The 15,368-nt window shown below is 29.7% G+C and overlaps 5 protein-coding genes and 1 non-coding gene across 7 annotated transcripts; 4 read left to right on the top strand and 2 right to left on the bottom strand.

Annotated features, from left to right (window-relative positions):
• Positions 1–28: 28 nt before the first annotated feature.
• On the top strand, positions 29–771 carry LOC119605610 (39S ribosomal protein L35, mitochondrial). Its single transcript, XM_037958819.1, has 2 exons — positions 29–145; positions 206–771. Exons 1-2 carry the CDS (start codon positions 121–123, stop codon positions 724–726), a joined length of 546 nt encoding a protein of 181 aa, XP_037814747.1. The 5' UTR covers positions 29–120; the 3' UTR covers positions 727–771.
• A 513-nt stretch (positions 772–1,284) lies between these two features.
• Trnal-uaa lies at positions 1,285–1,368 on the top strand. The gene has a single exon. It is a non-coding gene; the product is annotated as a tRNA-Leu (tRNA).
• Positions 1,369–1,498: 130 nt separating this feature from the next.
• LOC119605608 (fumarylacetoacetate hydrolase domain-containing protein 2) lies at positions 1,499–3,373 on the bottom strand. Its single transcript, XM_037958818.1, has 4 exons — positions 3,058–3,373; positions 2,587–2,983; positions 1,839–2,170; positions 1,499–1,776 (listed from the first exon to the last, which is right to left on the bottom strand). Exons 1-4 carry the CDS (start codon positions 3,165–3,167, stop codon positions 1,620–1,622), a joined length of 996 nt encoding a protein of 331 aa, XP_037814746.1. The 5' UTR covers positions 3,168–3,373; the 3' UTR covers positions 1,499–1,619.
• A 1,171-nt stretch (positions 3,374–4,544) lies between these two features.
• LOC119605604 (isocitrate dehydrogenase [NAD] subunit beta, mitochondrial) lies at positions 4,545–7,461 on the top strand. The gene is made up of 8 exons (XM_037958813.1): positions 4,545–4,822; positions 4,904–4,992; positions 5,205–5,258; positions 5,319–5,417; positions 5,497–5,613; positions 5,861–6,316; positions 6,380–6,505; positions 6,574–7,461. The coding sequence occupies exons 2-8, from the start codon at positions 4,951–4,953 to the stop codon at positions 6,802–6,804; spliced, it is 1,125 nt and encodes a 374-aa protein (XP_037814741.1). The 5' UTR covers positions 4,545–4,822; positions 4,904–4,950; the 3' UTR covers positions 6,805–7,461.
• A 260-nt stretch (positions 7,462–7,721) lies between these two features.
• LOC119605606 lies at positions 7,722–9,945 on the bottom strand. 2 transcript variants are annotated; one of them, XM_037958815.1, is made up of 4 exons: positions 9,550–9,945; positions 9,418–9,492; positions 9,049–9,359; positions 7,722–8,072 (listed from the first exon to the last, which is right to left on the bottom strand). In XM_037958815.1, exons 1-4 carry the CDS (start codon positions 9,822–9,824, stop codon positions 7,807–7,809), a joined length of 927 nt encoding a protein of 308 aa, XP_037814743.1. In that variant the 5' UTR covers positions 9,825–9,945; the 3' UTR covers positions 7,722–7,806. The 2 variants fall into 2 exon arrangements, with proteins under 2 accessions (XP_037814743.1, XP_037814744.1); XM_037958816.1 differs by having other exon boundaries at positions 9,133–9,359.
• Positions 9,946–11,284: 1,339 nt separating this feature from the next.
• LOC119605605 lies at positions 11,285–12,820 on the top strand. The gene is made up of 5 exons (XM_037958814.1): positions 11,285–11,683; positions 11,761–11,895; positions 11,952–12,051; positions 12,176–12,401; positions 12,472–12,820. Exons 1-5 carry the CDS (start codon positions 11,391–11,393, stop codon positions 12,732–12,734), a joined length of 1,017 nt encoding a protein of 338 aa, XP_037814742.1. The 5' UTR covers positions 11,285–11,390; the 3' UTR covers positions 12,735–12,820.
• The last annotated feature ends 2,548 nt before the right edge of the window (positions 12,821–15,368 follow it).

The raw sequence follows: 15,368 nt of genomic DNA, 5'->3' as shown, positions 1-15,368 counted from the left end.
CTTTGACATTTTGTTTTACTTTTAATTTTTCATTTCACAGGTTTTTTGGTTATGGCATAACACGGAGTAGCATTAAATATTTACTAAAAGTACAAGTTTTTTAAATTAAAATTCACAAAAATGTTACGCACTTTAATAGGAAGCGGTAAATATTTATTATTTTCCACATTAATACGAACAAATAAACTTTTATTTCAAATTACAGCTCTTAAAGGTGCTTCATATGCCGCCACCAATGTAGTCTCAGCAGCCGCAATGCGTTCTTCAGTTGCGGCAGCTCCCTTACAGAAAGCTCTATTTTCTTCATTGCAAACTACCGCCAATTGTACAGTACCTAAACTCTACGCTCCAGTAGCCATTAACAGTAATCTTCTACAGCAAGCCGCCACCATGCAGTTGCAGACTACCCGTGATCTTACCAAATTTTCGCTCAATAAAGGTAAACGCAAGTCGGTGAAAGCGGTAATTAAACGTTTCCGACGTTTGGATTGGGGTGGCTGGGTACGCACTCATACTGGTCGTCATAAGAAGATGTTTAAGAAGTCCGCCGCCTTAAAACGTCGTTTGCGTCAACATATTTTCACCAATTCCACACAAAGTTGGTTGCTAGATTCAATGGTGGGCAAATTTTGGCGTCGCCCCAAAAATTGGGTTGACGATCCATATGCCCCCTACAATAGACGTGATGAATTCTTTGCTACGAAAATGAAATCTTTTAAAGTTTAAAATAAAACTGTTTTGTTAAAATAAAGTTAAAAGTAAATTTAAAAAGTAGAGTTGTGATATTGTATTTAAATAAGATGGAATTAAAATTAAGTGCATAGGTACATGTCATTTAATTATGTTATTAAATTATTACGTTATGTAGGGACACTATTTTAGGTAGATAACAAATAAAGACTAGACAAATATTCTCATAGACATATTTTTTCATGCAAATTGCACTAATTATGTTTGGATGCGGTATATTTTTTGAAAAAAAGTTTATCCAAATATTGTGTCATTTTGTATACTACACATTCTAATTAATATTTTGTTATTGCAAATTTTAGATTGTTATGTCATTGTCGTAATATATTGTCCTTAAATATTTTATTTTTTATTCTATTATTTTTATAATGAAAGCCGTTAAAAATATACTGTATTACCATTTCTATGAAAACAAAAAAGAAATAAAGTACTTAAAAATACAACACTGTTTGGTAAATGTTTCACTTATTGTTCTAATTAGATTTTATAGTAGTATGACGTTTAAATTGGCAATTTGATACACAACGTTCACAAGTCAGGTTGGCCGAGCGGTCTAAGGCGCCAGATTTAAGCTCTGGTTCCCGAGAGGGAGCGTGGGTTCGAACCCCACACCTGACAAACTTTCTTTTTTTTTTTTTTCTTTAACCAAACATCGAATTTTTTTATATCAGAAATGACTTGCATCTTAATTAGGGAACTAAATATACTTTTTAATAAGAATTTATTTAGCAAATAAAACATCTACATATATATTTAATTTTATACAATTATTTAAATGCACATTTTAATCACTTTTAAAGACAAATTATTGAAATAAAAAACACAATTGAACAAATTTAACAAACAATTTGGTGGAAAAAATACTTCAATTAAGGAGCCACAACTTTGTTGATCATTTTTCCCAAACATTGAATTTCACTTTCAATAACATCTCCTGGCTTCAAGTATTCTGGAGGATTACGATGCATACCAACACCCTTGGGTGTGCCAGTTAAAATTACATCACCAGGCACTAAAGTAATGCTCCTAGAAATATTTTAATAGAGTAAATTATTATATACAAAATTATATCATTATTTTCCACTTACTGTGACAAACGACTGATAATATCATCGATTTTGAAAATCATATTACCACTTATGCCATTTTGCTTTTCAACGCCATTAATTTTACAGGTCATTTGCAAATCATGTGGATCGGCAATAAGACTTTTGTGTACGATCGATGGTCCAAGAGGTAAAAAGGTGTCCATTGATTTACCTATCAAAAATTGACCACCATTACGTTCCTTCTGCCAATCTCTAGCGGATATATCTTGGGCTACACTGTAGCCAAATACATAGTCCATGGCTTGTTCACGTTTAACATCTTTGCACTTTTTACCAATAATCACCGCTAATTCGACCTCCCAATCAAGTTTCTGAAAACAAAGAAATTATTTGTATTTATTCCGTTGTTATTAGTTCTTTTGTTTTAGGAATATTCGACAAAAACTTATTTGTAGGATTCAGGAATAGCTCAGGAATTATTTTTAAATGAATCTAAATGTTATCTATATTTTTTATGTTATATTCAACCTTTTTATTATTTTTTTTATTATTCTGTTATCATTTTTGTATTAACGATAATATTTTCTAAGCTTTTCCAAATTAAATAGAAATCCCGGCTAGTAAAGTTGTTAATTGTTACTAGAACAATTTTTCTGTGACCGAAATGTAAATTTATTGCAATCTACAGTACATAAACATGCCCAAGGTAAACTGGATTTTTTAAGTATTTATAACTACAATTCTTTTATATAGAAATATAAAATCTTTTCATAAAACTTTTACTTACATTGGTCAATTTATTGGCAATAACATTGCCTAAAGGTCCCGTCAAGGTGTTATTGTATTTACTGAAGAACATAGGTTCTTTAGGTGGCTGCTTATTCTGCTCCTCACAATGATCTTTGTAATTCAAACCAATACAAATAATCTTATCCGGATTAGTAACAGGTGGCAATAAAGTAAAACTATCGTTCATTTCTTCGGTCTTGGCATCATCCAATTTCTTTTGCAATTCCGACAAGGGATAATTTTGCGATATAAAGGTTCTCATATCATTGGAGACGCATGAGCCACCCGATAATTCTACAATTTTAGTACCATCTTCAGAAACAACACCCAAACGCATACGTTCATCATTTTTACGTAAGAATTGTACAAAACGCATTTTGGGTACACTAGGAGATCTGAAAAAGAAATCATAAAATTTTTATTATTAAAATTATTAAGTAGTTTATTGTTGTTTTCTTCAAGCACTTACTTGGCACTGTGATAAGAACGCACACTGTCGTAACAAGTTCTGGTAAACAACTGTTTGATCGGTTTTTGCTGTGTGCGAATCAATAGTGTTCCCATCAATTTTAAAGCCATTTGTTGTTATGTATTATTTCGCTATTATTTTTGGTATTTTATCTAATATTTATACTTTTGATTAAATTATTATACAATAATTTTTTATTAAATACAATTTAGATTCTAAATTTTTCTAAAATATATAAAATTAACGGTTAATTTTAATTAGATTTTGAGAACGGAAAACTTGGAAATTTTCCGAAAAACAAAAATGAGCAAATAATAAAAATAAATACAGACATTCATAGAGAAATGATATCATAACAAAAGACCAGGGCTGTAATATAACATTATAAGGCAAGACACAAAGTAAATAATGTATGAAATTATTAAATTCTAAATATTTTTTAATAAATGCATACATTTTCAGTAATACAAAAAATAAGAAATAATTAGTATTAGCCAATAGTTTGGTAAAAAATAGTTTACATGTTTATTTTATTTATTTTTCATTTATACTCTTATCAGGTCGTTAAGGCAGTGTTTTTCCTCTTCCATTTCTTACTACAAAAGTTTACAAGCAGGGCTGCCAGATGAATTTTTGAAAAAATCGTCAACTTCCCTATAAATTTTTAAATAATCGTCATTTTGGTTTTAAGAAATCGTCAAAAAAATCGGAGAATATCACCCAATTTACATGATGATTTTTTTTCATGTTTGCCCAGACGTCTGTTTTCATGTTTGTCGATGATTGGCGGTGAGCGGGGTAGAGAAGAATGGGGGGTAAGAAAACAAACATGATTTGGGATTTTCATGATTGTTTTTGACATTCCTCTTTAAACTCATTCGTACTGTTGATATTATGCTCATGTAAAAAAATAATTATGTCTTTTTTTTACATGAAAACATTAAAATTTGCATTAAAAAAATACTATAGCGTGTTATTAAATTTTTTTAAATCAAATTAAATGGTTTTTATGTTAAAAATTTAATTTTGTTTTTATTACGAATAAGTAATTAAAAAGGATTATACAATTAAACATCAAAAAAAGACATGCATAGTTGCATGTAAAAAATCACCGTATAAATGTTCATGATTTTTTGGAAGATTCTCAAAAGAGAATTGGAAAAAACAGACGTCTGAAAAGTCTTCATGTAAATTGCGCCTATGAAATGCTTAAAATGTTTATAAAAAATTAAAAATATTGTAATATTTTAAGATGAAATATATTAAAAAATTTATAATATTAATACATATTTATGTAAAATTCGAAAAATACGGAATATTATTGCTCAAAATTCAATAAACTTTGAGTTTTGAAGAATATTCGATAGTAATATTAATTCTTTTCTAATGTTCTCATAATGTTTTCAATGTTCTGGCATTTTTAAAAATATCAAACATAACTACTGCTAAAATTTACATAGTGTACACATATAGTTTTTAGGTATAGAAACTTGTTCATCTTTTTCCTTAAATTTCTCAAAGTTTGTTGCATCACAATATTGCTTGTTTTGGTGCACAAGGAATATTTTAATATTTTTAAGCAAAAAACTGTTTTTTAAATTATTGAAAGTTTTCTGTAAACAAGTACTTATCCAGAAACAGTTTCAAGGAAAAAATCGTCAAATCGTCACTTTGCTATTTTTGAAACGAAGAATCGTCAAATCTGGCAGCTATGTTTACAACCCAGCCATAAATTGACAGTTCACAGCTGCTGAGGGAGAGGAAGGTAATTTTTTTTTGCGAATTTCTTTTGCAATTTAAAAAATATATAAAAAATATAAATTTAAATTTATTATATTCACTACAGTAATTAAAAGAACCTACTTAAAACACTTCATTTGAAAAAGCAACAATATGGCTATGTTAGCTAAAACATTTGGACGCACATTGATGCAAGTAAGTAAATTTACAGAAAAAAGTCTTATGCGGCTCAACCAACTGCTTACATAAACATTTTTTTCTTCTGCCTTAATGGAATACGAGTATTTTTAATTAGAAGCAAATTTAGAGACACTGCTTTTGAGGTTATAATCCTTTTTACAAAATATTTACTATAAAAATTATTTGGAAAAAATTTTAAACTAATAAATTTGTTAAACATTTTTCAGGGCCTACAAACTTCGGCTGCTCGTTCTATTCATACTACAGCTGCTGTCAATTCGGTAGGTAGTTTTCAATTTGTATGGGCATTATCATTGCTAATTTTATACCACGTCTTTTAGGATCCTGGTGTACATGGTGGTAACCGAACCACTTGCACTCTCATCCCTGGTGATGGTGTTGGTCCCGAATTGGTCTATGCCTTGCAAGAGGTTTTCAAGGTAATTATCAAAATATGTACCTAGTAGTTTAAAGGTTTTATAGCATTAATTGGATATATTTTTTGTTTTATTTTTAAAGGGTGCTGATGTCCCTGTCGATTTTGAATCTTATTTCCTTTCCGAAGTTAATCCCGTGTTGAGTGCTAAATTGGAAGATGTTGTGGCTTCTATTCAAAAGAATAAAGTTTGCATTAAGGTAAGTGAACGAATAATATAAATGTGATGTTTCATGTTAAGTTATTTATTTAATTAAATGGCTTTAAAAGAATTAATAAGAATTTATGCAAAGTTAAGTTAAATTTTAATCATAAAATTTGGAATTTACCTGAAAACATCTTAAAATTTTGAATTTATCTAAAAGCTTTATTAAAAATCTAATATCAAATATAAAGCTTCATTTACGATATATGTAATGCCTTTTCAATCAATTTTATTATATTTAGGGTATCTTAGCCACTCCCGATTATAGTGTAGCTGGTGAATTGCAAACTCTCAACATGAAACTACGTAACGAATTGGACTTGTACGCCAACGTTGTACATGTACGCAGTTTGCCCGGTGTTAAGACACGTCATAAGGACATCGATACCGTTATTATTCGTGAACAAACCGAAGGTGAATATTCTGCCTTGGAACATGAATCGGTGCCCGGTATTGTTGAATGTCTTAAGATTATCACTGCCAAAAAATCTATGCGTATTGCCAAGTTTGCATTTGATTATGCCACCAAAAATGGCCGTAAGAAGGTTACTGCCGTACACAAAGCCAATATCATGAAATTGGGTGATGGTTTGTTCTTGAAGTGTTGCGAAGAAATGGCTAAATTATATCCACGTATACAATTTGAGAAAATGATTGTTGATAATACAACCATGCAAATGGTATCGCATCCTCATCAAGTGAGTACTTATTTTCGCTTACAGTTTAAGAGTAAATATTAAAGATTTATGTTAACTTTTTAGTTTGATGTTATGGTTACTCCCAATTTGTATGGTAACATTGTTGATAACTTGGCCACCGGTTTGGTGGGTGGTGCTGGTGTTGTAGCTGGTGCTTCTTACTCCTCGGAAACTGTAGTATTTGAACCTGTAAGTTTTATTTGTAACAATACATTTATTGAATTTGCTAAATCATTTTACCTTTCCTTACTATTCAGGGTGCACGTCACACTTTCGCCGAAGCTGTTGGCAAAAATATTGCCAATCCCACCGCCATGTTCTTGTGCGGCACTAAAATGTTGCGTCATATTAATTTGCCATCCTACAGTGAAAGAATTCAAAGTGCCCTTCTACGTGTACTTAGCGATGGTAAAGTGAAAACCAAGGATGTGGGTGGTCAATCTACAACTCAAGATTTTACACGTGCCGTTATTGCCAACATTCAATAAAAAGCTTACAACTAGAACCGACAATAAAAGTTTCTAATGTTGCTTTGGTTTACTTACTTTCCTTTACACCGACCGACAGACAACAAAAACTCAAAAATACACACAACACCAAATATTAAGTTATATTATGAAGAAAAGAAATGTAAATACAAATGGCCAACAATTAAGTTATAACTCTTAAACAAATTGCTATTTGTTTTAAAGTTTCTTACTAGTGAAAAGAGAAAAAAAAAACTAAGTTTATTGTTTTATTTGATGATTATTAATTTAATTAATTTTTAAATCCTTTGAGTATTAATTTGGCGAATATTTTATTTAATTCATTTATTTCTTTATTAAGTTTAGTGAATTGTATTTATGCTCTTGTCCCATATGTCCTCCGTTTAGTATCCACATCAAATGTATTGTTTATTTTTAGTTTTTTTTTGACCCCCACCCTCCTACTTATACTCGCCCCTTATTATGGTAGTTGTGCGATTTTTAATTATTTGTTAAAATGAAAACAATTTATTAAAAGTGCGTTATGTTAAGAAAATTATTTATATTATTTATAACGTACTGTAGTTATCATACATATAAACAATCGTCTCAAATTGCATGCAAACACTATAATAAACGTAAAACAACTAAAATGTAATATGTTATAACAACAAAAAATAAAAAAAACGTATAACAACAATTATTGAAAGAAATGTGGGAAATTGTTTTATTGTTGGGGGAAATAGTTTTTGACTAAGAGAAACATTTTCTCAAAAAACGCTCTATAAATGATAGATGTATGTATGTATCTTTTTATAAAGAATTTAGGAAATTTGTAAAAATTTCAAAAACTCTTTAAAGATATAAAATTTTCGAAAAATACTCCAACAATTGAGAAATTTTCGAATATTTTCTAAAACTTTATAATCAAACGAAATTTATCTTAAATTTTAGTTTTAATCGAAAATTCTTTAAAATTGGAGTATTTATCAAAAATTCTAACTTTGTATTGTTTTGCAAACATTACTTAGCACTAGTTTTTGGTTGGGCCAACTGTTTAACACGCGCTGAAGCTTTAGCTTTTAAAGCTAACCTAGAAACTTTATAAGGATTTGCTCTTATGTGTATATTATAGTAATCCTTAGGAGTAGCCAACTCTTTAATACGTTGAGTAGCTATAGCTCTTAAAGCTTTTGGTTTTATTTTAAAAGGATTTTTCTTTTTCGCCTCCTGTAAGATTTTGTGGTTGATATTATTAGGTTTAGCAAGTTCTTGAATTCTTAAAGTGGCTAAAAAATAGATAATGAAAATATATTTTTATACCCACCATCAAAAAAGATGGGGGGTATATTGATTTTGTCATTCCGTTTGTAACACATAGAAATATTGGTCATAGACCCACAAAAGTATATATATTCTGGGTCCTCATTAAATTCTAAGACGATCTAGCCATGTCTGTCCGTCCGTCTGTCTGTCTGTCTGTCTGTCTGTCTGTTGAAAGCACGATAGAGTCCGAGTGGAAAGAGCTAGAGGGTTGAAATTTTACATAAATATTTCTTATAGGTAAGGTTTGTTTGGTATTGAAAATGGGCAATATCGGTCCACGTTTTCGGATAGCCCCCATACAAGTGGCCCCTCGAAAAGCAGCTTTAACAGCCATAATTTGTTTAAAAATACGAATATAGCGATGAAATTCGACATAAGTAAGTTTCTTATGATCCAAAATCAATATGCGAAATTTTATGAGGATCGGTTCATAATTGACCCTACCCCCCATATAAGGTCCCCTTCAGAAAATGACTTTAACGCTCATTACTGGCATAATACTAGTATATAGATGAAATTCGACATAAGTAAGTTTCATTCGAGTCAAAATCTATCTAAAAAATTTTATGAGGATTGGTCCATGATTGACCCTACCCCCCATATAAGGTCCCCTTCAGAAAATGACTGCAACGCTTATTAATGGTTTAAAAATACGAGTGTAGCGATGAAATTCGACACAAATAAATTTAATACGAACCAAATTCTATCTACCAAATTTTATGAGGATCGACCCATAATTGACCCTACCCGCCTATATATGGTCCCCTTCAGAAAATTACTTTAACGCTTATAACTGGCCTAAATATACGAGTATATAGATGAAATTCGACATAAGTAAGTTTCATTCGAGTCAAACGAGGTTTGATGGTGGGTATATAAGATTCGGCATAGCCGAATATAACACTCTTACTTGTTTAATTATTTATATAGTTTAATTACCCTGGTAACTTAAAGCCTTTTCGGGCACTTTAAATGGGTCTTTATAGTCGTTGTTATAATACATTTTTGGTTTAGCTAACTCACATAGTCGTCTAGTGGGTTTATAATGTTTTAATGCCTTCGTTAGTACCCATGTTTTTGGTTTATATTCTGGATATTTTTTAGGTTTACTTAATAGCTTTATACGATTTTGAAGTTTACTTGCATAAGCCTCTTTTAAGCTTTTTAGTTTAGAAACTTCAGTTGGGGGTTTAAGTTGTTTTTGTAAAATTTCCTTTTGACATTTCTTTTTCAAATGTTTGGATTTGCAACTAAAATGGATTAGATTATAATATTGACCCATTATTTATAAAAAATTTAACCACTTACGTTTTCCCTTTCTGTGTATTTTGATATTTTTTTAAATTTTTATCTGACTCGATTCTTTTTAATTTCGCAAGCTTTCTGCAAAGTTAATAATTGTATATCATTAAAATTCCATATACTGCCTTATCCAAATACCTATCATTCATTCGGTTCCTAAATACATTATCGTTTTTATCTTTACTTATTAATTTAGCTTTTATGTGATGTAGAGGTGCACATTTTTCATGAAAAATTGGTTCAATCTCTTTAGGTTCGGAAAAGCAGCACAAATTTGTCTTGCACATTTTCGTCTTATTATTAAGTTGACATAATTTTGTATAATCGTTCTCAATTTCTCTGCGTATGCAATTGTCATGGTGGATTGGATATATATGATTTTGTGGGCAACATTTTAGACTATAATCACGCATAACTTTTTTTACATGAACGTATTTAACTGTTAATTTTATTTATTTCACATAAATTTATTAAACATTGCATAATAATGCAGTAAAACTTAAAATTTTAATAAATTTTCTAATATTTATAAAATTTTTGTTTTTATTAATTTTAAAGAAAGATTCTAAATCGATAAATGTTTAACTTTTTCCTTAAGAATGAATCCTATTCGAAATCGGTTCGGTAAGCGTATCGTTCTACTGTAGGGGTAATAGTTGATACATACGAATGAGATTCTCGAGTATTATTTATAGCTATAAAATCCTTTAAATTAATTATATTTGGACCTTAATTTCTCTACTAAATTTCTTTATACCGAGTATAGGTATTAATATTAAAATCGACTTAAATAAGAAGTTCCAATAAATCACACTCGGTAAAGTTCGATACACTACTGAAATAATTAGGTTCTTCATTAGAAAATCTGTTTAAATATCGTATTAAATTAAGTCTTTGATAATACCCTATGTCCTCATATAAGAGTTTTTTCTTTCGTAATATATTTTATATATTTCAAGATTGGGAACCGTTTCGAAACGGTGAAGAGATAGCGGTATACGTATTTAAACTTATTTCCGTAACCTTATTTTATTGCTTACTGCCAAGAGTTAAGCTTTACTTAGGTCTTATGGGTCCCTTTGTATTGTCTGTAAAGAAAGATAGTAAGAGGGAAAGGTGGAAGAAAAAGAGAAAGGAGATAGTCTAAGAGAACGAGGATAAAGAAAACAAATTTAGACGAAAAGATGAACAGTCTCCTTGTTAAAATGATAAAGTTCACAACAAAAAATTTAGAAATAATAGGATACGTTCCAGTTGAACGTTTGACAGATCAGATAGATCAGAGAAATGTGACGATCCTAACGTTCGATAGCGAATCGTTTCTAGGGCCGTTCAGTTACACAGAAGATTAGAAATTGTTTCCTCCTCATTCTCATTTTCTTAGCTTCTACAGAAGTCGTTATATGGAAGACTCATAACTCTTGCATGGTTTCCAAACATGCAATGACCAGTACTAACTGCTAAAAGAGCGCTCAGATGCATTCTGCTGAGACCTACTAGATAGGATGTTCTGTGATCGGTAACGGTATCTTAGTATTATCAGTATTTTGGTTTAATTCGGTACTTCGATAACGGTATTTTAGCGGTATTGGCATTTTAACTTATTACGGTAACGGTATGTTATGGTTATCGGTATTTTGGCTTAATTCGGTATCGGTATTTTAGCAATAGCAGTAACGGTAGTAGTGCTGAAAAGGTATTTTTGTATCAATGGGAGCTTAGGGATAACTGTTGTCAATATAAATAAATGAGATAATCATTAAAGTAAAATCTTTGTGCAACAACCAATATAGATCCCACCTTTATAAATCGTTTGAACATCCCATCGCTATTTAAAAAAATTCTCATCAAAAGTTATTATCAAACTTTTCATTTCTGAAAAAAATTCCAACGAGTAAAAACGTAAAAATTTTCAGTTAAATATTATTCATAAAAAAATATTTTAAAATTTCCAAAAAAAAAAAAAAAAAATAAGAAAAATGTGGCTAAAAGAAACCAAACCTGAGTGTTGCGTGGAGCACGAACCATTGCCAGCAGATATTCAATGTTTGACTCCCGATATTTGTCGAGAATTGGGTCGTTTGTATTATAAACATTGTAAAACGTTTGTTAGAAATCAACGTATAATAGAATTGGCCAAATCGAAATCCAGAAAACGTGTTCATCGCGTTATAAATAGATGTCCTTGTTATCTAAAGAAATCCATAGAAATAATACGTTTAGATCAGAGGGCTAATACTAGAACAGAACAATTGGCTTTTCCAAGAGCTAGGTAATATAGTTACATACATAATTATTTAAAAAGGAAACATTGTTTTATTTTTATTTCATTGTGGTTCTTAATTTCAGACATTTGCTTTTATTTAAGGAACAAATTCTTCGACTTTTTTCTTCTGAACGTATTTTGAACTTAAATCGTTTAATACGCAAAAGTTTATTTTCATTATACAGTCGTTTGGCGAATGTACAGCCGCCTCAGGAAAGGTATGTTTAAAAATCTTTTGTATGGAATTTTATGTTTAAAGAGGAACGTTTTCTAGGAAACCTATAAAGAAATGGGACAGTTCAGATTGGGAAAAACATACAAAAATATTAAAAAAATTGGCCAAACCTAAAGTCGCTCCCAAACCACCAGCAATGGTAAGTCCTTTACCTTTAGTTTTCAACTCATACCTTGATGTCGAAAGAAATATGAGTGAAATTATAAAAAAATCATTTATAGAGGGATTATGAGATTTTATCAAACCATTTTTCTCAATTTCAGCCCGTCAAAAGAATGCCTTTGCGTCAAATGAAACGTTATAAATACTTGGCAAAACCTAAAAAATCACAATATGTCGAAAAGGCCGACTGGGTGTTTACCTATGAAATGCGTACCCATAAAGCATCGGAACGTACTAAAAATCTAGCGAAACCGTTAATACGAGATACAACAATGTTATACCAAGATTTACCCATAAAAATACCACTAGGCGTCTTAAAACATAAAGGTTAAGTCCATGTTGAAAAGACATTTATTTATGAGTCATTACTAAAGTTTAAATTTACTTATTTCAACAGCTTCCAAACGTATTATAGAATTAGCCGAACCTAATGCCCGACGTACGGGACAAGCGGCACCATCCGATTTGAAAGAGAATCCCTTTGGTATATCACCGAATGCCCTTAAGACTAAGGCCTCTAAACGTACCCAAGAATTGGCCGAACCAAAAGAGTATGAAAATAAACATATACGCGATGATCCGTATGCCATATCGAAAGCGGCTTTGAACGCTAAGGCCAAGCCACGTACTATAGAATTGGCCCAGCCGAAGAAGCTTTAAAGAAATTGTTAGTTAAATAGTGTTTAAAGTTATATTTTGTAAATAAAATTATAAGATTTTGTTATTAAAAAAGCAAATAAATTGTCTATTGGGTTTCATAATCTAAACAAGGAATTTTAAGGGTAGGGTTCAAAGTAGGACCAACCATAAAGAAAGTATCTATCTACTAACTAACTAACTAACTAACTACTAACTAACTAACTAACTAACTAACTAACTAACTACTAACTAACTAACTACTAACTAACTAACTAACTACTACTAACTAACTAACTAACTAACTAACTAACTAACTAACTAACTAACTAACTAACTAACTACTAACTAACTAACTAACTAACTAACTAACTAACTAACTAACACTAACTAACTAACTAACTAACTAACTAACTACTACTAACTAACTAACTAACTAACTAACTAACTAACTAACTAACTAACTAACTAACTAACTAACTAACTAACTACTACTAACTAACTACTAACTACTAACTAACTAACTAACTAACTAACTAACTAACTACTAACTAACTAACTAACTAACTAACTAACTAACTAACTAACTAACTAACTAACTAACTAACTAACTAACTAACTACTAACTAACTAACTAACTAACTAACTAACTAACTAACTAACTAACTAACTAACTAACTAACTAACTAACTAACTAACTAACTAACTAACTACTAACTAACTAACTAACTAACTAACTAACTAACTAACTAACTACTAACTAACTAACTAACTAACTAACTAACTAACTAACTAACTAACTAACTAACTAACTAACTAACTAACTAACTAACTAACTAACTAACTAACTAACTAACTAACTAACTAACTAACTAACTAACTAACTACTACTAACTAACTAACTACTAACTAACTAACTACTAACTAACTAACTAACTAACTAACTAACTACTAACTAACTAACTAACTAACTAACTAACTAACTAACTAACTAACTAACTAACTAACTAACTAACTAACTAACTAACTAACTAACTAACTAACTACTAACTAACTAACACTAACTAACTAACTAACTAACTAACTAACTAACTAACTAACTAACTAACTAACTAACTAACTAACTAACTAACTAACTAACTAACTAACTACTACTAACTAACTAACTAACTAACTAACTAACTACTAACTAACTAACTAACTAACTAACTAACTAACTAACTAACTAACTAACTAACTAACTAACTAACTAACTAACTAACTAACTAACTAACTAACTACTAACTAACTAACTAACTAACTAACTAACTACTAACTAACTAACTAACTAACTAACTAACTAACTAACTAACTAACTAACTAACTAACTAACTAACTAACTAACTAACTAACTAACTAACTAACTAACTAACTAACTAACTAACTAACTAACTAACTAACTAACTAACTAACTAACTAACTAACTAACTAACTAACTAACTAACTAACTAACTAACTAACTAACTAACTAACTAACTAACTAACTAACTAACTAACTAACTAACTAACTAACTACTAACTAACTAACTAACTAACTAACTAACTAACTAACTAACTACTAACTAACTAACTAACTAACTAACTAACTACTAACTAACTAACTAACTAACTAACTAACTAACTAACTAACTAACTAACTAACTAACTAACTAACTAACTACTAACTAACTACTAACTAACTAACTAACTAACTAACTAACTACTAACTAACTAACTAACTAACTAACTAACTAACTAACTAACTAACTAACTAACTAACTAACTAACTAACTAACTAACTAACTAACTAACTAACTAACTAACTAACTAACTAACTAACTAACTAACTAACTAACTAACTAACTAACTAACTAACTAACTAACTAACTAACTACTAACTAACTAACTAACTAACTAACTAACTAACTAACTAACTAACTAACTAACTAACTAACTAACTACTAACTAACTAACTAACTAACTAACTAACTACTAACTAACTAACTAACTAACTAACTAACTAACTAACTAACTAACTAACCTAACTAACTAACTAACTAACTACTAACTACTAACTAACTAACTAACTAACTAACTAACTAACTACTACTAACTAACTAACTAACTAACTAACTACTAACTAACTACTAACTAACTAACTAACTAACTACTAACTAACTAACTAACTACTAACTAACTAACTAACTAACTACTAACTAACTAACTAACTAACTAACTAACTACTAACTAACTAACTACTAACTAACTAACTACTAACTAACTAACTAACTAACTAACTAACTAACTAACTAACTAACTAACTAACTAACTAACTAACTAACTAACTAACTAACTAACTAACTAACTAACTAACTAACTAACTAACTAACTAACTAACTAACTAATAACTAACTAACTAACTAACTAACTAACTAACTAACAATAACTAACTAACTAACTAACTAACTAACTACTAACTAACTAACTAACTAACTAACTAACTAACTAACTAACTAACTAACTAACTAACTAACTAACTAACTAACTAACTAACTAACTAACTAACTAACTAACTAACTAACTAACTAACTAACTACTAACTAACTAACTACTAACTAACTAACTAACTAACTAACTACT

This window comes from Lucilia sericata, unplaced genomic scaffold, assembly GCF_015586225.1.
Source record: "Lucilia sericata isolate MDLA Ls3-8-SP2 unplaced genomic scaffold, ASM1558622v1 Contig000500F_arrow, whole genome shotgun sequence".
Taxonomy (NCBI): Eukaryota; Metazoa; Arthropoda; class Insecta; order Diptera; family Calliphoridae; genus Lucilia; species Lucilia sericata.
Note: the sequence above shows the minus strand (reverse complement) of the source record. Positions and strands in the feature narration are given on the sequence as shown.

Coding starts and splice junctions, on each gene's coding strand:
- LOC119605610 (XM_037958819.1), top strand. CDS start 121: ATGTTACGCACTTTAATAGGAAGCG. Junction 146..205: donor ACGCACTTTAATAGGAAGCG/GTAAATATTTAT, acceptor TTCAAATTACAG/CTCTTAAAGGTGCTTCATAT.
- LOC119605608 (XM_037958818.1), bottom strand. CDS start 3,167: ATGGCTTTAAAATTGATGGGAACACTATTGATTCGCACACAGCAAAAA. Junction 2,984..3,057: donor CGTTCTTATCACAGTGCCAA/GTAAGTGCTTGA, acceptor TTTCTTTTTCAG/ATCTCCTAGTGTACCCAAAA. Junction 1,777..1,838: donor ATTATCAGTCGTTTGTCACA/GTAAGTGGAAAA, acceptor AAATATTTCTAG/GAGCATTACTTTAGTGCCTG.
- LOC119605604 (XM_037958813.1), top strand. CDS start 4,951: ATGGCTATGTTAGCTAAAACATTTGGACGCACATTGATGCAA. Junction 5,418..5,496: donor CCTTGCAAGAGGTTTTCAAG/GTAATTATCAAA, acceptor TTATTTTTAAAG/GGTGCTGATGTCCCTGTCGA. Junction 6,506..6,573: donor AAACTGTAGTATTTGAACCT/GTAAGTTTTATT, acceptor CTTACTATTCAG/GGTGCACGTCACACTTTCGC.
- LOC119605606 (XM_037958815.1), bottom strand. CDS start 9,824: ATGCGTGATTATAGTCTAAAATGTTGCCCACAAAATCATATATATCCA. Junction 9,493..9,549: donor AGGAACCGAATGAATGATAG/GTATTTGGATAA, acceptor TTAACTTTGCAG/AAAGCTTGCGAAATTAAAAA. Junction 8,073..9,048: donor AAAGGCTTTAAGTTACCAGG/GTAATTAAACTA, acceptor TCTATTTTTTAG/CCACTTTAAGAATTCAAGAA.
- LOC119605605 (XM_037958814.1), top strand. CDS start 11,391: ATGTGGCTAAAAGAAACCAAACCTGAGTGTTGCGTGGAGCACGAACCA. Junction 11,684..11,760: donor TTGGCTTTTCCAAGAGCTAG/GTAATATAGTTA, acceptor TCTTAATTTCAG/ACATTTGCTTTTATTTAAGG. Junction 11,896..11,951: donor GTACAGCCGCCTCAGGAAAG/GTATGTTTAAAA, acceptor AACGTTTTCTAG/GAAACCTATAAAGAAATGGG.